The 20,720-nt window shown below is 53.3% G+C and overlaps 1 protein-coding gene across 2 annotated transcripts in view; it reads right to left on the bottom strand.

Moving 5' to 3' along the window:
* Positions 1-277: 277 nt before the first annotated feature.
* SLC12A5 (solute carrier family 12 member 5) overlaps positions 278-20,720 on the bottom strand; it is a 33,957-nt gene continuing 13,514 nt past the window's right edge. For both annotated transcript variants that reach the window (XM_068987859.1, XM_068987860.1), the window contains exons 3-26: positions 20,341-20,472; positions 19,949-20,095; positions 19,128-19,182; positions 18,519-18,649; positions 16,324-16,565; positions 15,132-15,343; positions 13,377-13,547; positions 12,983-13,081; positions 12,778-12,835; positions 11,651-11,825; positions 10,915-11,033; positions 10,495-10,593; positions 9,447-9,566; positions 9,069-9,173; positions 7,436-7,604; positions 5,359-5,554; positions 4,348-4,517; positions 3,797-3,928; positions 2,608-2,715; positions 1,612-1,734; positions 1,320-1,519; positions 966-980; positions 557-690; positions 278-369 (exon numbers count right to left, since the gene is read on the bottom strand). In XM_068987859.1, coding sequence (XP_068843960.1) covers positions 278-369; positions 557-690; positions 966-980; positions 1,320-1,519; positions 1,612-1,734; positions 2,608-2,715; positions 3,797-3,928; positions 4,348-4,517; positions 5,359-5,554; positions 7,436-7,604; positions 9,069-9,173; positions 9,447-9,566; positions 10,495-10,593; positions 10,915-11,033; positions 11,651-11,825; positions 12,778-12,835; positions 12,983-13,081; positions 13,377-13,547; positions 15,132-15,343; positions 16,324-16,565; positions 18,519-18,649; positions 19,128-19,182; positions 19,949-20,095; positions 20,341-20,472 — 3,204 coding nt within the window. The remainder of the gene's footprint in view (positions 370-556; positions 691-965; positions 981-1,319; positions 1,520-1,611; positions 1,735-2,607; positions 2,716-3,796; positions 3,929-4,347; positions 4,518-5,358; positions 5,555-7,435; positions 7,605-9,068; positions 9,174-9,446; positions 9,567-10,494; positions 10,594-10,914; positions 11,034-11,650; positions 11,826-12,777; positions 12,836-12,982; positions 13,082-13,376; positions 13,548-15,131; positions 15,344-16,323; positions 16,566-18,518; positions 18,650-19,127; positions 19,183-19,948; positions 20,096-20,340; positions 20,473-20,720) is intronic.

The following is a 20,720-nucleotide window of genomic DNA, read 5'->3' as shown; positions in this document are numbered from 1 at the left end:
CTCCGATCTTTATTGCAGCGTCTCCTCCGGCGGGGCGAGGCCGGGCTTAGAAAAAGGGCGGCCGGGGCCGACGCGCCAACGGGACTCTGGTCTCCGGGAGGGGAGGTCTTCGGCTCCGCCCCAGCCGACGTGGCCTCCGGGCTTCAGGCAGCGGGGAAAGGGGGCCAGGGCGCGGGCACAGGGTCTGTATGTAAACGGTGACAGCGGCGGGGGGCGCGGCGAGGGCTCCGGGGCCGCGGGCCGGACGCGCTCGGGCCCGGGTGTTTGGTCCTGGCTTTCAGGAGTAGATGGTGATGACCTCGCGGCCGCCGCCGCGGACCAGCATCACCCGGTCCAGGCGCTCGGTGAGAACCTCGAGGAATTCCATGTCTGAGCGCCCGTCAAGGAGAAAGACCGTCCCCTTCCCCCCGCCATGGAATCAGGCTCCCGTTGGCCCCAGCGGAACGCGGGGCTCGCGACCCTGTCCGAGGTGCTGATTCTGAAGCCGACCCGGCTCAGCCATTAAGTCCCCTGATGTCCGCCTCCCTCCCTCCTCCCAATTTTAAGCCCAGGATACAGTTTTCGTCACCGTTGCGGTTGCGGGGAGGCCCAGGCATGTTGAGCAAAACAAGCTTGGCATCCTGGGATTTCTTGACGATGACCTCGTTCAGCCGCACGGCGGTGTGCATGCGCCGCACGTTGGATTGGTTCCTGCGGGAGGAAGCCAGGGAGGAGGAGGGCACGTAAGGCTAGGAGAGACGGGGTTCTTGGATCCAGTCGCCCCTTCCAGCACCTCCCCGCCCCCAGCACTGGGCTGCTGGGATCTGCTCCTTGCAAGCCAGGGACCACCAACCCTAGACCACTCCAATCTGGGCTACTCAGAGACCCCAGAGGTCAGGGGCACGAGTTGAGGGTTCATGGTAAAGTGAGAAAAGTAGGGAACCTGGCCAACCTAGGAGAGAATTTAAAAATTCTGAAGCACTTACAAGTTCTCCCACTCCCTTCAGGAAACATAAGAGAAGCAAAGAGAGGAAGAAAAAGGAGAGGGGTCAGAAAAAGCAGGAGGAGCTGAGGACTTGAGCCACCATCAACACCCTGCGTGCAGACGACTCCTGTTCTCCCAGACCCCCAGCCTTCACCTTTCCACTGCCTGCACCTGCGCGTTCTGACCCTTAGCAATCAAGCCCAACCTGAGTCCTCAGACAGAGCAACCAAGGGGAGGTCTGGGCTGGGCCTTCTAACTACCAGGCCAGGACCCCTTCCACTCATTTACTCTCCATGGGGAGCAAAGACCCTGTAGGCTCACCCCAGACCCCAGCCCTTAGCCCCCAGGCCCGTACGGCTTCATGCTGAAGAAGTCCTTGATGCCCTCAGAGGAGACAGGACTGGGGCCCTTGTTCTTCTCTGCCACCGACTTGTCCTTGGTCCAGGTGAGATGCACTTTTTCTGGATCTGCCTCGCCCTCCACCTCAGGCTCCTCTCCCGGAGATGGTGAGCTGCTAGGGCAGCTGGGAGCACTTTGGTCATGGATCAGCTGCACCTAAGGGATGAAAGAAGGGATGGCGCATGATTCATTTGGAGACCAAAGATTCTGCTCCCACCGGTTGCAGCCAAACTACCCGAGCTGCATACCTCCTCTTCCGGCTTCTCCTCACTGTCACCAGCCGTCTCTTCTGGGACGTTGAGACGGAGCCGGGTGTTGGCTGGATTCTTTCTCCGGATTGAGCCACGAGATTCATCTGTGATACTCTGGATCTAGGGAGGGACACAAGTTGGTGCCATGGTAATCACTACCCATGCCCTGAAAAGAGCTAACCCCAAAGCTGATGTTCAGCCAGGATGTGCACTTTCGGGACCTGTGCCAGTTGTTAAAATACTGCAATGCTTCCTCACTAAACAGCTACTGTCCCAGTGATATGGCCACTCCGACTTCTCTCCAGTACCCCTGGCCTTCCCACCCTCCAGCGACCAAAGGCTTGACACCTGGCCCAGCTGAGCTCTACCTCATGGCCAGTTCTGACTGGTCGGTGCACATGCCACTTCTTACAATTGTCCTGCCACCCACCTCTGAGAGCTCTTCTGTCCCCAGCCCCAAGGACCCTACTCACTGGGGTGGGGCTTTCATCCAAATTCCAGAGGGCTGGCGGGCCCATGTTACCCACACGGGAGAGACCTTACAGCCAGCCTTACCCCGTGAGAATTCATCACCGTTACCCCTGAGAACCCACCATCCACACCCTAGGAGGTTTGCCCCCAGCTCTCATCATCAGCTGCATCCTGAAATATCCACTCATTACTCACTCTCTAAGGGTCTATCACATGATACCTTATCCCGCATGCTGCAGCCCACACCCCTGAGGAGCCACCATCCATGCACATTTAGCTTCCACTCTTCTCCCTTGGGCCCCAGAAGTCACGTCGAGAGCAGATCTGTCACCCTTGCCAAAGCCCCTCTGTGTCTCGGTTGGGAGGCTGGAGACAGGCAGCTGCAGCGTGCACCCTTGCTGCTGGGGAACCAGTGCCAGGAGGCAGCAATGCCAGTGACTAGGAGTGGGCCATCCCAAACCTGTGCAGCCCCAGAGCTGGCAGCAGCTTGAGACACTCCGAGCCCAGCCAGGGCAACCTCACCTCCCGCTCCCGCTCATTCTTGGTTAAATGCATTTGTTTGAGGATCTGGGAACGCTGCTCCATCACCAAGGTCTTCTCGTAGGTGTAAGCAGAGATGTCGCTCTCATGCTGTGGGCAGGCAGGGGTGGGATGGGGGAGAGGGGCAAGGGAGGAAAGTATGAGCTCCGAGCTCAGGTGCAAGGCCAAGAAAAGGGAGGCAGGCCCCCTTCCTGCTGCCAGCCTAGGACTTCCCTGTCCAATGACCTAGTTTAATCAACAGTTGTGGGAGGAAGGACAAAGCAGAGGGCGATGCTCTTTGAAGGCGAGGCAGCTCATTCTCTCCTCAGCCAAGCCCGGGACTGGGTGAATGAATGGGTGAATTAATGAATGAGTTGATTAATTAATTACCTGGGTGAATGGAGAGGGGGAAGAAGTTAAAAAAGGAACACAGAGATGAATGAATACATACACATATGAATGAATGGGTGAGTGAGTGAATAAATACATTAATGAATATATGGGCGGATTAATGAATATACCATTAGAGGGACGGATAAATGGTGCTGAGTGGAATGGACGACGAGAGGCTTTAGAGTGTGACTGCTAGAAGTGTGGACTCTAGAGCCAGTCTGCCTGAGTTTGAATCCCGGCTCTGCCACTTGGTGCACGTTTGGGGCAAATTACTTAATGTTTCTGTGCCTCAACTTCCTAATCTGTAAAATGGAAATACTGATAATTGGATAACTGTATCTATTTCATTGGTTGCTATGAGAAGTAATGTATATATAAAGTGCATAGAACAGTGCCTCCCATGTAGTCAACATTCCCAGACATGTCTATTCGTATAAAGGAGGCGAGGCAGGGTGGGTGAGTGGGTGGCTGGATGGATGGGTGGAAGGGCTCTTGGGTGAACATGTGAGAGGTTTAAAAGTGGATGGGTGTGCCCGGGTTCCATCCCTGGTCAGGGAACTAGATCCCCATGCCACAACCAAGAGTTCACAGGCTGTAACTGAGGATGCCACCCACCACAAAAATCGGCCTCAGTACCACAACTGGGACCCAGTGCAGCCAAAGGCGGATTGGGCAGGGCGGGGGGAGACCTTAGCAGCACAAGCTGATGGGTGCTGGGGTTCCCCTATTTGGTCCTGGGCCCAAGGGCAAAGAGGCCAGTGGGACTTCAAAACTTCAGAGGCAGCTCCTGGGGGCTCACCATCTCCACCACCTCGACCTCTGCGGTGATACGTAAGTGGTACAGAAATGTGGTCAAGTCCTTCTTCATCTGGATGCTATTGTCGTCCATCTGGGCCACGGTGAAGATTCGCATCTTGCACTTCCGCCAAACCTGAGAGATGAAGGGGACCCAGAAAGGTCCAGTCCAGATGCCGTGCGGAGACCTGGGGCCAGACCTCGTTCTTTACCCTTCCCACCCACCTTCCCACACATCCAGGTAGCCCACCAATCCTCTATCTCGGTGGCCACTCCCCACAAAAATGCCCCTGATTAGGTGAGGGTCCCCCTGCCCCCACTGAAGCATCACTCGCTTGAGTTAAACACAGCTCTCCTCTATAGTTCAAGTACATTTGCCAGGGGAGACACAGTCAGTTCCCAGCACCTCAGAATAAAGGAGGTGACTGGAACCCTCTACCAGGAGCCGGGGGGCAGCCCGGGAGCCCCTCCGCGCGCGTGGCCATGAGCACGTGCACACGGGAGCGCGCGCGCGGCCACGAGCACGTGCACACAGGAACACTCACGCACACGCACCTTGTGGTGCCGCAGCAGGAAGGGCAGCAGCATGAGCATGCCGCCGTCGTGCACAATCCACCAGACGTCGATGCTGCCTTCAGAGAAGCGCTCGGGGTTCCCGGGAAACATGGAGACATTCTTGGTGACCAGCAGGGCCAGGTGGCCAGCCGTGGTTTCCCGGACCAGCTCTGGGGAGACCAAGAAGATGGCAGACGGTAAAACAGAGACCCTGGTCCCCTCCTTGGCACCCAGCACCCCTCCCCATCCCGCCTCCCGCCTCGGCCTTGGGCTGAGTCAGAAAAGCCCCATCTGCCTGGGCCGCGTTTGAACTTGGGGAAAAAAAAAAAAAAAAAAAACACCTCTCTGGGCCTCAGTTTCCCTACTGGTCAAGTGGTAACAAGGACGCCTGCCCTTTCTGATTAAGAAGGCGACCCTGCGGCACTTACTTAATCCTCCCAACTACCTTCTAACTGGGATCTACTGATAAAGCAGCCCCAGGGTTTACCAGCTGCCGTGCCCTTCATCTCTCCATGCATCAGTTTCACGGCCCTAAAATAGAGACAGCCATGCCTAGCCCTCACAGGCCTGCTAAGAGAATTCGAGACTTAGAGAAAGCCACCACTTGTCTGGCACACAGAATGCAGTCCGTAAGTGTTAGTTACTGTGTGACTTATTATCCGCTACTACCAAGGAATCCGATGCTCAGAGAGGGTGAGGCACTTGTGAACAGTCACACAGCAAGGAAGGGCCAGAGGTTAGATTTAGACCCGGGCCTCAGTGGTGCCTTCAAAGCTGTAGGTCTTCCCACTGGCCTGCACTGTCTTCCCTGAAGGGTTGTGAGCCCTGCAAGAGCCAAGTCTGTCTCCTTCACACCTAAGTCCCTGGGCTCCCAGCACAGTGTCTGGCTTTGAACGCCATCACCTGTATATGCTGAATCCATACTTGTTATGCCTGGGAAGCCGTCCGCAGGCCCAAAGAAGAACCCACCCCCACGCAGCCCTCCACCACTCCCAGCCCAGCCAGCTTTACCAATGAAGTTCCTCCATGTCTGATGATCTTCCTTCTGTCGCCAGTTGCGGGGCCAGCCAACGAGTACAGTGTTGTGCTGAAGCCCCCCGAGGCCCCCAGACTGAATCAGGTGGGACACGCCATCTCGCAGGTTGGAAGAAATCACTACCTGGCAGAAGCCTTTCACTTTCTCTGCCTCCATCAGGCGCCGGATGGACTGGGGTGGCAGGGATCAGAAAAGGGCCAGCCTCAGGCCCAGGCCTGCCTGGCCCTGCTCAGCCCCTTGCAGCCTCCCTACCTCCCATCTCTCCTCTCCATCATCCCGATCTTCCTGAAGCTCAGCTCCGATCAAGTCAGCCCCTGGCACCCCATCACCTATAGCCCCTATTCCCCACTACTCAAGCAAAGCTCTTCATGATCAGACCCCATGCTTCCCATCACCCTGCCATGGCTCACAGATTCCCCAGGGAAGCTCTCTCCCACCACCCAGACTCCCCCTCCCCCATGTTGTCCATGACACCCTGCCTGGCCCAATTCAACCATCACCTTCTTCAAACACCACCCCTCCACCCAGACCAGAATGAAAGTAGGCTCCTCTGCTTAGCCGGACAATTTGGTTTTAATGATTTTTAAAAGTTACCATAATAGTAGGCATTTAAAACACACATTCAATCTGCGTGATGAAGAAAGTGTTTTATGACTCTGAGTTTATAGCTAAGGAAATTGAGGCTCAGAGAAACTAAGACTTGCTTGAGGCCATATGGATAATGGATATTATTGTAGAGGTTCAAATCCAAGGGTCTGACTCCATCCTTCACACTCTTAACCAATCCCCTAATGTCAAACAGCAAGTGCTCCAATTTCTGCCTCTGCCCTAATCTGTTAATTCAGCATGCAGTGGCTGAAAATTAGAGCAGAGTAACCTTGGGCAAATCACCTCCCTCTGTGAGCCTCAGTTTTCTCATCTGTCAAATGGGCATTGTGACAGCTACCTCATTTAGGAAGAGGGAGAATGACATAACATGATGTGTAGAGCTTAGTATACAGCCTGAGAGATCATAAACACTCAATACGTTCTGTTACTTTGTGGTTACTAACTCTAAGGTAGCCCCAACCTCAGATGGGTTGGAGAGCCTTCTGTGTATGTTCTCTCTCCCCCGCCAGCCTGTGACCACCTTGAGGGGTGCGGTTTGGTCTTCCACCTCTCCATGTCCCCCAGGGCCTACCCCAGTGTCTGGTACCCAGGACATGTGCAGCCACTGCATGTTGAATTAAAGTGACCAGTGGAGGCCTCCAGCCCTGGGCCCTGACAGATCGGTGTGAACGGCCCAGTGAGGCAGAAACAGCGGCTGTCACAAGCCATTAGGGGTGCCCCACCCCATCTCATCTCACCTCCCTGAGGCCCCCTTTCCCCTTTCCACTTCTAACCATGGCCCCAAGGGGAGAGAGGCCTGAATCACAGACAGAGCCCGCTTCCTCTGCCACCCTCCAGACACCTGTTAGTGCCACTTACTGCAGACCCCTGCTGCCCCACCTCACGCTGGCTCTGCCCACTGCTCCGTGAGCAATGACCAGTAGATAGGAACGAGAGCAAGTAATCCAGCCCCCAGGACCTGGGTTTAAATCCTGCTATGCTTCCAGCCAGCTTTGTGACTTTCAGCAAGCCGCTTTCCCTCTCTGGGCCTCAGTCTCTTCCTTTGCTAAACTGGATACTTATCCTGTCAACCCCATGCAGTGTGGGAACTGGAAGAATTCACCAATGTGAAAACGCTTTAAAAGATTTATGCTTTGGCAGAACAAAGCTGGAACAGGAGTCTAGGTTCTGAGTCTCCACTTTCTGTCCTTAAACAAATGACCTGACTTCTCTAAGCCTCAGTTTCCTTATCCATAAAATAGGCCCTTCTGGCCCTGATCCTCTTGGGTTCTGCAGGTTGGATTCTAAGGAACTTAGTCACTGAGCCCTTGGACTCCACTTCTGAGGAGGAGGACAGAGAAGCCTGAGCCCCAGCTGTTGGCACAGGTGGTAGGGAGAAACTGAAAAGGAGCAAGGGACTGTCCTCCCAACTGCCACGTGCCCCCCACCAAGGCCTGTACTCACCTCCTCTGCCCGCTGGGCCTGGGGGTGGTTATCCAGAAAGGTGCCCTCAAGGACAGAGCCCACAATGGTCAGGCCCTTCCCTGCCTTGAGCTGGGAGGTCAACGAGAGCAGCTGTGGATGGACCACGTTCTGGTCTTGGTCCACACGTACCAGCACCAGCAGCTGTGGCCTGAAGCGGGTGCAAGATCACGTGATCCATCCACCGCCTCCCCAAGCACCATAACTCATACACCCATACTCCATACACTAACCACCTGTCCTCCATCTCCCATCCACCTAAACATCCATCCACCCATGTCCTTGGGTTATCAACCCATCCAGTCATCTCGCACACATCTCTCCATCCACCCACCCACCCATCTCTGCATGTATCTCTCTCACCCATGCATTCATCCATCCACCCACCCACCCATCTACCTCACCCACCCACCCATCCATCCACCTATCCACCTAACCATCCATCTAGTTTATCCTTCAGTTATCCATTCACGTCCATGTTAATTTACCAACACATGCATTATTCACTCAATTACCCTCACATCCACCTACCACCACCCATCCACACATTCATCTATTCACCCAACCACACTCCCATACATATATACACTCAGCTATCTGCCCATCTATTTATCTGTTCGTTTCCTTATTCATTTAGCCTCCACAGCCAACCATCAGTTTGATAGCATCCTCTCAGCACCTACTCTGGGCTAGATCCTGTGCCAAGCATTTGAGGATTCACAGACTGTTTATGCAAAGCTCCAGTCTCTAAAAGGCCAGTTTAGTAGACATGAGTGAGGACAAGTCCACGATGTCCTCATTCCAGAGTTCCAGACCTTACTCTTAGCAAAATGAGCCTGAAGGAGAAGGAGGGCTTGCAGAGCAAGCAGTTAGAAAGCAGCTGGGCTGAGAGGCGGGAGGGGAAGATTCTGGCTCCAGTTTTGCCTTCCACGACCCCTGAGACCTTCCCTAAGCCCTGATTTTCACGTGAATCAAACAGTACTAGTAGTAGTAGTGAAGTCGCTCAGTTCATGTCTGACTCTTTGCGACCCCATGGACTGTAGCCTACCAGGCTCCTCTGTCCATAGGATTGTCCAGGCAAGAGTACTGGAGTGGGTTGCCATTTCCTTCTCCAGGGGATCTTCCTGACCCAGGGATTGAACCCGGGTCTCCCACATTGTAGGCAGACGCTTTACCGTCTGAGCCAGAAGGGGAGCCAATAGAGAGATTGTTAGCAATCTGGAGATTTCTAAGAGGCCCTGTAACTCTTTGGATGATCCCACCTCTCCCAGGGTGAATGCTCTGTGATACTGCACTTACCCGTCTGGACACGTGCCTTCTCCAGGGAACTGTGAGCTCAGTACGTTCCCCGGAGACCGGAAGGGGTCAGCACATAGACCATGTGTTCATAGGTGTTTTTTTAAACAAATGATGGGATGAATGGAGGGATGGGTAGATGGTTAGAAACTGGCATGGCAGGTAGGGTTTTGGAGAACAAATGTGTGGAACCTCAGCTCACCCTCAGCGTTACAGGAGGGAAGGGTTCAGATGAGGCCGAACCCCACTCAGCAAGAGCAGCACAGAGCAGGCGGGGTGGGTCGGCCCGCTCCCTTCCTCTTCAGCCGCCACCACTCACCTCCAGTTCTTGGTGTGCGGGGGCCCTTCTTCCAAGCGCAGCAGGGCGTAGCGAGCAGCGCTGAGAGACAGGCCTCGGATCCCATCGCCCCATTCCTTCTCTGCCCTGGGGGCCGGGAAAGGGGGGATCATGAGAGGCAGAAAGCCGGGGAGTGCCAGGGAGAAGCACCCACCCCCCAGTGCGGAGCCAGAGCTGTCCATCTCGGGCTCAGAAGGGCAGTCACTCCTGGCCACCTCTGTTTCTCAAAGCCTCAGTGCCTGCCTCTGCTCCTGCCCCATCCCCTCAACTTTCCTCTCCATTCTCCCCAGCTTCTGGCCTCAACCCCACCCCTCCCCCTCAAGTACCCATCACCGCTCTCCCCTCCTCGCCCCGCCTTACCCGCGGTACTCGATATACTTGTAGATGAGCCCAGCAATGAGCATGGCCACCAGGGCGTAGTACCAGGAGCAGATGAACATGAGGGCCAGGCAGAGGCTCATGCCCAGGAAGGAGAGGGTCCTGGACAGTGAGAGGGAGACCCGGCCTCTGAGCCCCTGGCAGGGTTCTCACTGGTGCCGGGGGCTCAGACAGCAAGAGTTAGAAGGGGCAGGGAGGGCCTGGGCCAGACCTGGGAAGCTACAGCCAGGGCTAGGGGAGCCCACACCATCATCCCCAGGAGCACCACAGGAACCTGGGGACTCTGGGTGGATGAGAAGCCGCAGACAGGGCCCCGCCCAGCTCCTCGGTCACCACACTGCCCCGGCCCAGTGCCTCAGACCCTGGCAGACCACCCTGCTAGAGGGGTTCTGAGGGCAGGGATCTCTGGGGAGAGTTGGAGGCAAGATCTCCCAGGAGGAACATGGGACGAGGTGACTGGTGCAGCAGGAGGGCCGAGGTGGGATAGGCAGGTAGCCTGGGTTCTGGTCAAGGTGTGCCATAGCCTTGGGCTGGGGTGACCTTAGGCCTACCCCTTTCCCCGCCAGAGCCTCCATTTCCTTTTGGTAGAATAAGCATGATCATGCCCGCCCTGTCTGTCCCACCGGCCTGTTGTGAGGGTTAAGAACCATCAAGCAGAACAATCAGAAGTCCGGCTCCACACGAGGAGCACCTTCTATGCCCCAAGCACTGTAAGGCTCAGAGGGGCCTATGAGGTAGGTACGGTTATTGTCCCATTTCACAGCTGGGGAAACTGAGGCTTCCTCATCAAGACTGGCAGGTGTTGAGCACTAAGGACATGAGAGGGATTCTAGCTGGGACTGCTGATACTGTCTTCTGTTATTACTTGTCATTATAAGGAGACCTTCACCAGGACTTTTCTCATGCTACTTGGGCTACGAAAGCTGCAGTTGAGGATCCTGAGACCTGGAGGGGATGGGCTGGGGTGAGGGGCCGGGGAGAGGATGGTCCTGTGGGCTGGGGCGGGGGTGGGGGTGGGGAAGGCACCCACCAGTGGTAATATCGAAAGCGTGGCCGCCAGTTGGGCGTCCTCAGCAGCGTCTGTACCGCGCAGGCCAGGTTCACAAACATGTAGCACATGAGGAAGAACCTAGCACACAGAAAGGCCCCCAAGAGACAGAGATGCAGGAGACGCAGAGACAGACACACAGAGAGAGAAAAGGGGGAAGGGAGGAGGAAACCGGGGAGGCGGCCGAGTCACGTTCTGATGCCTAGGGAGGGGTTCAAAGGCCAGATCCCCTTACTGCACGCCCTGGTGCATGTGGGGATGACTCTCTGCACAACAGAGGACAGGTTTCTACGACAGTGGGCTTGTTAAAGTGGTTCAGGTGGGCCGTCCAGGGTCACAGCTGGAGTATCCAGGTAGAGAGACCCCCAGGGCTGATGGGGAGGGCAGGAGGCCAGCACGCACATAGAGAGGATGGGGGCGACCTCGTCCAGGGACGCGATGAGGATGCCAATCTCGCAGATGCAGGCGGTGAGGAGCAGGGCCCACGTTGGCTCTCCGTTGGCTTTGCCATGGCCAAAAACCTGAGGACACAGCAACCGTCACAGGGGCATGAGACCCTAAGGACTTCTTGTCTCTCTCCTCCCGTCCTGGGGACCAGTACAGGAGAGCCAGAGAGAGAGGGAGGCTGAGTTTCTCATCCTTTAAAGGTACCCGAGGGGATACCAGGTTTTTGCTGTATCTTGCCCACCCTGACATTGGTACCCGAGTGCAGGGAAGTTCAGATGATCCCTGAAGGGGAACAGGAGGGGACAGATGGAAGAAGAGCTCCAGGCGGCCAGCAAGCAGCTGTGACAGAGTTCATCATATATATATATTTTTAAAGCACCACAGAGAACACTCTCCTCTCACTCCCCTTTGGCTGTCTCCCTGAGTCCCTGCCCAGTCACAAGGCCCAAGGAGGACCATTTATTTTTCTCCCTAAGAGCAAACAACCCTGCCCAAAGAGATGGCTCTGAGCATGGGCCAAGTCCCAACTAAAGCACACCCGTTTTTCATAGTGGCATCACAGACAGGCAGAGACCAGAAGGCAGTTCGAGCCTTGCTGTGGCCTCTGCTCACCGGGTGGCCTCGCTGGGCAGGGGCCTGGCTGGCTGGTATAGGGGGTGGACTATCGGCCCACGCCTTGCCCACCACTGACCTGGAGGAAGGGCACTATGCCATCGCGGGAGATGGCCTGCAGCAGGCGAGGGGCCCCTGTGAGGCTCTGCAGCCCAGCCCCGCAGGTAGAGAAGAAGGATCCGATGACGATAACCCAGGGGGACGGCCAGGCCAGGGTGCCCACCACCAGATTGCCGTTCACAGCTTCGCCAAACCTGGAAGGAAGCAGTAGAAGATAGGAGATGCTGGGTGAGCAATGCCACCTGGATTTCCAAAGGGCTCCCATGCCAACTGCGGGGCCAGCCGTACATCCACCATGGGGCTTGGCTGTGGAGGGGTGAAGGAACAAAGTCCCTGATGACGTGGGCTGTCTGTGGGGCCTTGGGCAAGACATTCAACCTCTCTGTGTCTCAGTTTCTTCAGCTGTAAAGTGAAGATCATTATAAGCCTATCTCATATGATTGGTGGGAGGAATAAGGAGTTAACATATATAAAATGCTTAGCACAGTGCCTGGAATTTAGTGGCAACTCAATTTTTTTTTTAATTGAGATATAGTTGATGTACATAAGATTATATAAGTTTCAGGTTTACAGCATAGTGATTCACAATTTTTAAAAGTCATACCTCATTTATAGTTATGATAAAATATTGGCTGTATCCCTTGTGCTGAACAATATATCCTTGCAGCTTATTTCTTTTACACAGAGTAGTTTGTACCTTTTAACACCCTACCCTTATCTTGCCCCTCCCCGCTAATAGTGATTCTAGAACATGGTCAATTGAATAAGACTGTGTCATCCTGGGCAGATATCTTAAACTGTGTCTCCACCTGAAAAATGGGGATTCTGGCCTCATCACGTGGTGACATGATGTGGTATGAGAATCAAGAAGAGCATTTTCTAAGCATTTTCTATTTTTAAGTCAGGGCCATTTGGCCTCCTCCTAGATGCCCGGACTCAGTTCCCTCCCTGCTATGAACCCATCCACACTAGCAGCCAGAGTGAGCCTTCAGAGACCACAAACTGGCCACTTGGCACTGTCTTAAAACAGAAGGTGCTGCCGCAGTGGGTGGAGGGAGTCCTGGCCCTGGGGTGTGCGAGCAGAGGTGTGCCTGATGCCCACCCCACCCTCCCCAGAACAGGCTCCTCCCTGAGCCCCTTACTTACTTGTCCCGAAGGACGACCCCCTCGATGCAGGCCCCGAACAGGACAACGGAGCTGATGTCTGCAGCAGAGGATGAAGGAGAATCCCCAGGGTGGCCTTCCCCATCCTCCCAACCTCTCCTGAGCCAGCCAGATGAGGCAGCAGCTTCAGAGACCCTCCGTCTAGCCCTCCCCACCCACGGCGGTCCCCGCCAGCCATGCAGGATACAGACAGCGGACGTGGTGGCAATGGCCAGGATGGTGCCAGTGGGGATCGACTTCTGGGCATCCCGCAGGTCCCCAGAGCGGTTAGAACCAGCCATGATCCCTGTGAACAGAGGAGCACCTAGGACAGGAGCCGTGGGAGGGCAGATGGAGACAGGACACCAGCCTCCAAGTCATGAACCCGGGAGTCGAGTCTGGGCCCACCGACTCGTGTGAGAGCTTGGGCGTGTTACCTGGCTACTCCGGGCTTTAATTCCCTCACCTGTCCAGTGGGAGGTGAATTGGATCCTGCTTATGTGATGGGGCTATTGGACTAAGAAATTCCCCACATCATGACTGACTTTCTCCCTACCCATCCACTCCCAGGCAGAGTCTTCCCTCTCTGAGCTCCCCTTCACCTGTGACTGAGGGGAAGTAGATGCCAACCAGCAGGGTGAAGTAGGAGGTCATATCGCTGAAGACATAGGGATGGTCCATGTCGATGGGGGTACCATCTGCCAGGCCCGCTGAGGGCATCCCACGCCTTTCCACAATCACCCCCTTGGTCAGGTAGGAGCTCCATAGATTCTCTGTGGGGGAGACATGACTCTCAGATATCAGGGTGCCAGAGCTCTGGGGCCAGGAGGCAGGGTGGACAAAAAGAAGGGTCAAAATCAACCAGCTCTTATTTCCACCAACATTTCCTAAGCCCCTGCTTTGGACCAGAAACTCTGCACATGAATCAGATCAAGTCCTTGCCCTAAAATGGTCCAATCTACTGAAGGACATATAAACAAAGACCTATCTCAGACTGATTCAATATGTCCCAAACTGGTCTTGCCACCCACTCATGGCAAACGGCTCCTTTCCTCTACCCCTTACCTTGGTAAAAGGCACCACCATCAATACAGATCAGCTTGACATTGCTCACAATCATTCCCTATCCTCGTCTCTGTTTCAAAACCATCTCCAACTCCTATCCATTATCTCCTAAATATTTCTCAAATACACCCCTTCTCATCTTTCTAGTGTTTCTCCACTCTGTCGCTATTAACTTGTAGTGATAACTATGATAAGAACAGGCAATTCTTCGTGTGTGTGGGGGGGGGGCCGTCCCCTCACATTGTAGGGTATTTAGCCACATCCCAGCCTCTACACACTAGACACCAGTAATAACCCTTCAGTTGTGACAACCAAAAATGTCTCCAGATGTTGCCACCTGTCTCCTGGGGTGGGGTGGGGGTGCAAAACAGGCCTGATGGAGAACCAGTTTGTTGGCATCCACCACTCTCAGGAAACCATGATATCTCACTAGGACTCAGCATCAGCCACCTCCTAGACTTCCTGACTCAGTCCCCTCCCTGCTATGAACCCATCCACATTAGCAGCTGGAGTGAGCCTTCAGAAACCACAAACTGAGCATGTCCACCCCTTACTCAGAACCCTTTGGTAGCTCCTCATCACCCTCAGAGCACGGTCCAAACTCTTCAACATGGCTTCCAGGGCTGACCACAGTCTGGCTCATGTCAGTCTCTCCAACATCATCTCTTGCCCCTCCTTCTCTTGCACTTTATGCCCCAGTTATACCAAATTACTCTTGGTTGGAAGGGCACAATATGCTCTTCAGTGTCTGCATGCTTTTAGCCAAGCTGTTCTTCTGCCTGTAATTCCCTTATTCCCCTTGTATAGCTGAAAGTCTCTTATTTGTTCTTCAAAACCCTTCTCAGGTGAATCCAGGAAGCCTAGCCTTACCTCCTTATACACATGACCACTCCCTCCCTTGGGAGAACTCTGTTCATTGAATGCACGTCTACACATGTCATAATTTATTTGCTCTTACATCTGTCTCTGCTATTAGACTTGTTGAGGCCAAGAACTGTGACTTATTTATGCTGTGTTCCTGGTGCTCAGCACAGCGCTAGGCATTTAGCAGGGGCTTAGTGAATACTTGCCAAACTGATGGCTTTCTTTCCCACTAGATGGAAAGATATGCAAAGGTTCCCTTTCATCTCTACCCCTCTGTGATTCCAAGGATAGAACGTGGCCCAGAGTAGGTGCTCAATTAAAACGGATCAAATTTAACTGAATCCCAAAGAGAGTCCCCTAATCCTAACTGATTAGTCCACAATCCCTGCAGTGTTCCCTGGACACCAGACCTCTTCCCTCCCTCAGACCTTTGATGAGGCCACTGGCAGCGCCAGGAATGCCCTGGATCTCCGTGACATTGTTTCGCATGAAGTACTCATCACAGGTGGCGTTGAGGAATCGGGAGGAACAGAAAAGGCCCCAGAGCCGTGTGGTCACTGTCTCATTTCCTTCCCACGCCAGCTTGGCACAGACATCAAAGCCATGGCGAGACAGTGTGCGGTTCCCCAGGAGGCAGATCCTAGGGAGAGAAACGAGGGAGGAAGGTGGGGAGGGACGTAACCTTGCCCTGGTTTTATGGTAGAACCACCAGGGGAGCACGAAGAGACACAGATGCCAGGGCCCCATATCCAGAGATTTCTATTTAATTGAGATGGAGCCCAGGATCAGCATTTTTTCAAAGCTCCTAACCACTGGCCCGCTGGGGAATCTCCTCCCTCCCAAGTGACTCTAGTATGAGCCAGGGCAGAGAACTACTGCTTTCCTGCGATGCTATTTCAGCACCATGGACAGCAGTCCCAATGTGCCATCCTTCTGAGCCGTGTTATGTATGTAGGGGAATGTGTCCTAGGGAGAGAGGCTGAACCAAGAGGGACCTGAGCCCCTAGACCCTCTCTTCTGTGTCCTGTCCTATGATAGAGAAGGTGTTTAATACTAAGAGGTTGTCTCATTCCAGAAGGTTGTTCCCCACCCAAGAAAGCTTTCCCTCACACAGACTGGTCATCCCTTCAGAAATCTTTCCACTTGACTCTTCCTAACTCCACCTGAGTGAGCATGCTCAGCCATGTCCAACTCTGTGACCCCATGGACTGTAGCTTACCAGGCTGCTCAGCCCATGGGACTTCCCAGGCAAGAATACTGGCATGGGTTGCCATTTCCTGCTCCAGGAGATCTTCCCAACCCAGGGGTTGAACCCATGTCTTCTGCTTGGCAGGTGAATTTTTTACCTCTGAGCCACCCAGAGGAAGCCCAGTTCACCAGCAAGCAGTTGACCCTTACAAAGGACACTGTGCCCACCTCCAAAAAACTTACCCCACCCTAAAGAGATTTACCTGAAACCAAGAGAGGTTTTCCCTCCCAAGAGAGTTTACTCTGAATCCACAACCACTCCAATTCTGAGAGACAGGGGCAGGCGGGGGGTGGCAGAGACTAGTATGAAGACCCTGAAACCAGCCAGGGAGGAGGGGGAGGGTGCCCGAGGCACAGGGCAGCAGCACTTACGGGAAGTTGGGTGGGTCGAAGGCAGACTTGATGACCCCAGCATAGATGGCCAGGATGGAGAGGATGACACAACCCAGGAAGACAAGGGCGAACTTGTTGACGTACTTGACGCCCACAAACACCACAGTGGCCATGCAGGTGAGCACACAGGTGCCATACACACGCATATTGTTCAGCATGGCTGCCGCCTCCCCGCTGGCATCTTCTGCCTTAAAAATGGCCATGGCTGGGAAGAGATAAGCCTGTGGGAAAGGGGTGAGGCGGTCAAGCAGATAACCCAGTGGGGACCAACAAAGAACCACCCCAAGGAAATACCCTGAGGCGCAGACAGGGCTTTGGAGAAAAAGATAACTCTTCACAGCATATTTACAGTAATCCAAGACTGGGAAGGACATCCAATGATAGGGTCTGTCCTACAAAGACTAGTCATTATACAGTCATTAAAAGATGATACTGCAAAAATGTTAGGAGCAATTATTAATTTCTATCATTTTTGTTATCAAGTATACGTATTAATGATTATTTATTGTCTTTATTATTTAATTAGAAAGGCAGATATAAATTAGACATTCATCCCTAGAGGATTAGGTAAATTAATCATGGTATTTCCAAATAGATTATGTAGCTACTGAAAAGGACAACAAAGATTTATATGAACCAACTTAAAAAAGCTATCCCTGTTAGACTGGGTAAAAACAATCTATTTTTAAAGAGAATGTGTCTTATCTCATTTTTGTAAATATATATATGTGTACTTACATGTGAATATATACACACATACGTGTGTATATATGTCTGTCTGTGTGTAGATACATCAAAATGTTAACAGTCGTTTCCCCTGAATGGTAAAAATGTGAATAATCTTTATTCTTTTTGCACATCTGTATTTTCCATAATTTCTATATGAAATATTAATATATTTATATTGTTACAAAAGTTATTTTCAGTTGTAAGTGATATTTGCAAAGAGAGGTTTGAACTATTAGAGAAATCTATAGGGTTTTATAAAGACAAAATACAATATCATAAAGAAAAACAAAAACTAGAAGGATACACCAAAATGTTAATGATGACTTTCTTCAGGAGATTGTTATTTCCCTTTTTACATTCTTTAATTTTTTCCAATTTATTTTTTTTAATTTTCCAATTCAATGGGTAGAATTGCTTTTATAATAACTTTTTAATGTTGTAAAAGCCATAGAGGTCTATTATTATTCTCTCGAAATTTGGCTTCTTGGGTCTTTTATTCTCCATCTATCCTTCCTGACCCTGGACCTCTCCAATCTGCCCCCAAGCCAGAAGCTGAAACATCTGTTAGTTGTAGTTCTCTAAAGCAGTGCAGTTGGGGGGACATGTACAGGCTTCAGAGTCAGAAAGACACAGTTTCACGTCCCTTCCACATGTCCCTTTAACTCTCTGAGCCTTGCCTTCCTCATCTGTAAAATGAAGATATCTAACTCATGCAAGAGTCGTGAGAATAAAATAAAATGATACATGGCCAGCCACGGGGCCTGGGTAGAATAAGTGTTTGGGAAATGTCAGCCCAGCTCTCTCTATACCAAAGAACCTTCAGCTCCCACTTCCTCCTGCAGGGGCAGGAAGAACTGAGACCCCAGTCAGCAGCTGTCCACTTCAGATACTGCCCAGGGCCCTGACTGCTCATCAGTCACTGCTTCTGACAGATCTCTTTCTCAGCTCCTTCTTCTCTGCAACCTGCCAGCCATCTGCCCTCTACCATGAACATCCACAAAGTGCCTAGCACACTGCCCCCGGCACGTAGTAGGCAATCATTGAGGGACATGACTGTTCTCATTTCTACCATGACTGTACTCTTCCCAACCCACCTCTGACAGTCGGTTGCTGAGTGACCTTGAGCAAGTCGTTTCACCTCTCTGAGCTTCTCGTTTGTAAAATGGGCATAATAATACTTAAACCTCGTGAGGATTCAAGCTAATGACTGTAAAGCACTTGGAACTCTGCTGAGAGCACAGTGGGTGCCTGATAAACGACAGCTGTTCATGTTACATAATTAGTGTATCCTGTCTCCCCAACTAGACTGTGAACTCTTTAAAGACAGAACCACATCTGATATCCCTCTGGCCTTACTGAGTGACCCAGCCTACAAGGGGTGCCCAGGGAGCATCTGTTAACTGACTGACAGCCCGGACCCACACCTCCTCCCCGGCTCCTCTTACCAGCAGGATTTCGATGGTGCCCAGGATGTACATGGCCCCAGCAAAAGTAGTGCCCAGGTAGAAGCAGAGGCCCACAGCACCCCCAAACTCTGGACCCAGAGACCTGGAAATCATGTAGTAGGAGCCACCAGCTGCAGAAAGAATCCAGTATTGGCAAGAGGTTCGAGGGACCCTGGGCTGCTATAGGGGTGAGGGGGGATCAGAGACAGTGGTGGGCAGGGCCTCACAAGCCTTACAGGCTGTAGTGGGAGACCCAGCCCAACACTCTGAGTGGCTTTTACAGCACTAATTACCATGTTGCTAATTACCCCTCTAAGGAGGCCATGGCTCAGAAAATAGGATGATGGCAAAGAGGGTCTCAGGCAAAGGGAAGAGATCTTTCATTGCCCCGTTCAACACCATCAACAGCCTCCTTCCCCTCCCCTTAAGAGGACTGCCCCCACCAACTCCACAAACAACACAGCCCAGCCTCAGACCTGCAGTATTGCCTTTCAGAGTTCCTGAGGGCACCCAGAGCTCTGGGCACTGCCCTTCCTTCCTTCCAACCGTCCAGGTCTCCCTCCCACCCAGCCAGGCCCCCTCCGCCTCCAAGCGGCCCCAGTCACGTACCAGGCACAACACCATTGGTTGCGATTGCACTCATGGAAATGGCCGTGAGCATCGTCTGTGAGAACAGAGATCACCATCAGGGTGGCGGCTACCCCATAAACACCCGCCAAACCCACAAGTCCTCTTCCACTGAGCTTCTCCTTGGTACGGTTCCAGGTCCTACTCCTGCCAAGTCCTTCTTGTCCAGAAAAACCTCTTCTTCACCCAGCACATGGAAGGAACTCGAGCTCTCACATCAGAGAGCTCTGGAAACCCCAGCTTGGCCTCTGACCAGCTGTCTGACCGGAGGAGACACGTCACTTCAGTTCTCTAAGCCTCCGTTTCTTCGTTTATTCAATAGGCAGGTGTACCAGCTTCGGCACTGGCTACCGCACATGTTGAGGGGGGAATCACAGGTCACATGTGAGGAAGCACAAATGTCATGGGAAGTAGGTGTTTAGTGAACATGTGGGTTTTTTGAGAAGATGGGAAGAATTCAGCCAGACCTGTTTGGGACCCATCATCCCGTTTTCTTGTGAGTCAAGACCCACCAAATTGTTGACTGTTGTAGGGCTGTAGGTGGATCTGATTTATTAATGTACACCTGTCTTTTTTACACACCCACACAAAGATCCAGGTGACACCTGGTTGATGGCCATCAGGGATGAACCTGGGAGAGGCTGGAAGGCCCAGTCAGACCTAATTTCCTCTCCAAGATTATAGGCAGTGGTTCCTATAAAGTGCTCAGGTCTCATGCCCCCACTTCCCCTTCCCCTCCCACCCCCAGGTCCCTGCTCAAGCCCCAGCTGTCAGGCAACGGGCGAGGGGAGGGAGTCACTCACACAGGAGCAGCAGATGAAGACCATGCAGAAGGCCTCTATGATGCCCGCGATGCCCACCACCCACGTGAGCCGCAGGAAGAGGATGACCCCAAAGATGTTCTGCAGGCACGGCAGGTACACGCCCATGAAGGTGCCCATGCGGGGGGCCTGCCAGGGAGGCTGGCGTCAGTTTCTGCAACCCCCCATCCCTACCAGCACCCCAGGCCCTCTCCTCTTCCCCAAAATTTCATCCCCCTTCCTGCCCCCCCATCTCTACCCCTCATCTCCCATTCCTTCCCCTCCCTCCGCCTCCACCTCCTATCCTTCTGTCTCCACCATCCATCCCTTCACCTGAATCCCTTTTCCTCCCCCTCCTGCTCTTCCCTCCAGCCCTTCTTCCCCAAGGCCCTCACCTGCACAGGCTTCTTTTTTCCACCCTCGTTGTTTTCTGCTTCCTCGTGCTCCCTGCTTCCCTGGGGCAGGTTGGTGTAGTTGGCCAGGCCACTAAGCAGGGAGGACACCATGGGGCTGGTGTCCATCTCCTCCTGCGGAGGGAATTTGTCAGTGTTGGGGCACCAGGGTCTAGAGGAGGGTGAGCCAGGTGGTAGGAGGCAGAGAGAGATGGGGACCAGGAGGCAAGCGTTGAGACTAGGATGAGATGGGCAGGGAGAGAGGGGGTTAGGATAAGAAGTGGAGGAGCAGGGGGAAAGGGAAAAGAAGAAGGCGGACCTGAGGGAGTAATGGAGAGGAGGGGACAGTGCCCCAGGGAAGGAGGGAGGGAACGGCTGATGAC

This window comes from Capricornis sumatraensis, chromosome 15 (genome assembly GCF_032405125.1).
Source record: "Capricornis sumatraensis isolate serow.1 chromosome 15, serow.2, whole genome shotgun sequence".
Classification (NCBI taxonomy): domain Eukaryota; kingdom Metazoa; phylum Chordata; class Mammalia; order Artiodactyla; family Bovidae; genus Capricornis; species Capricornis sumatraensis.
Note: the sequence above shows the minus strand (reverse complement) of the source record. Positions and strands in the feature narration are given on the sequence as shown.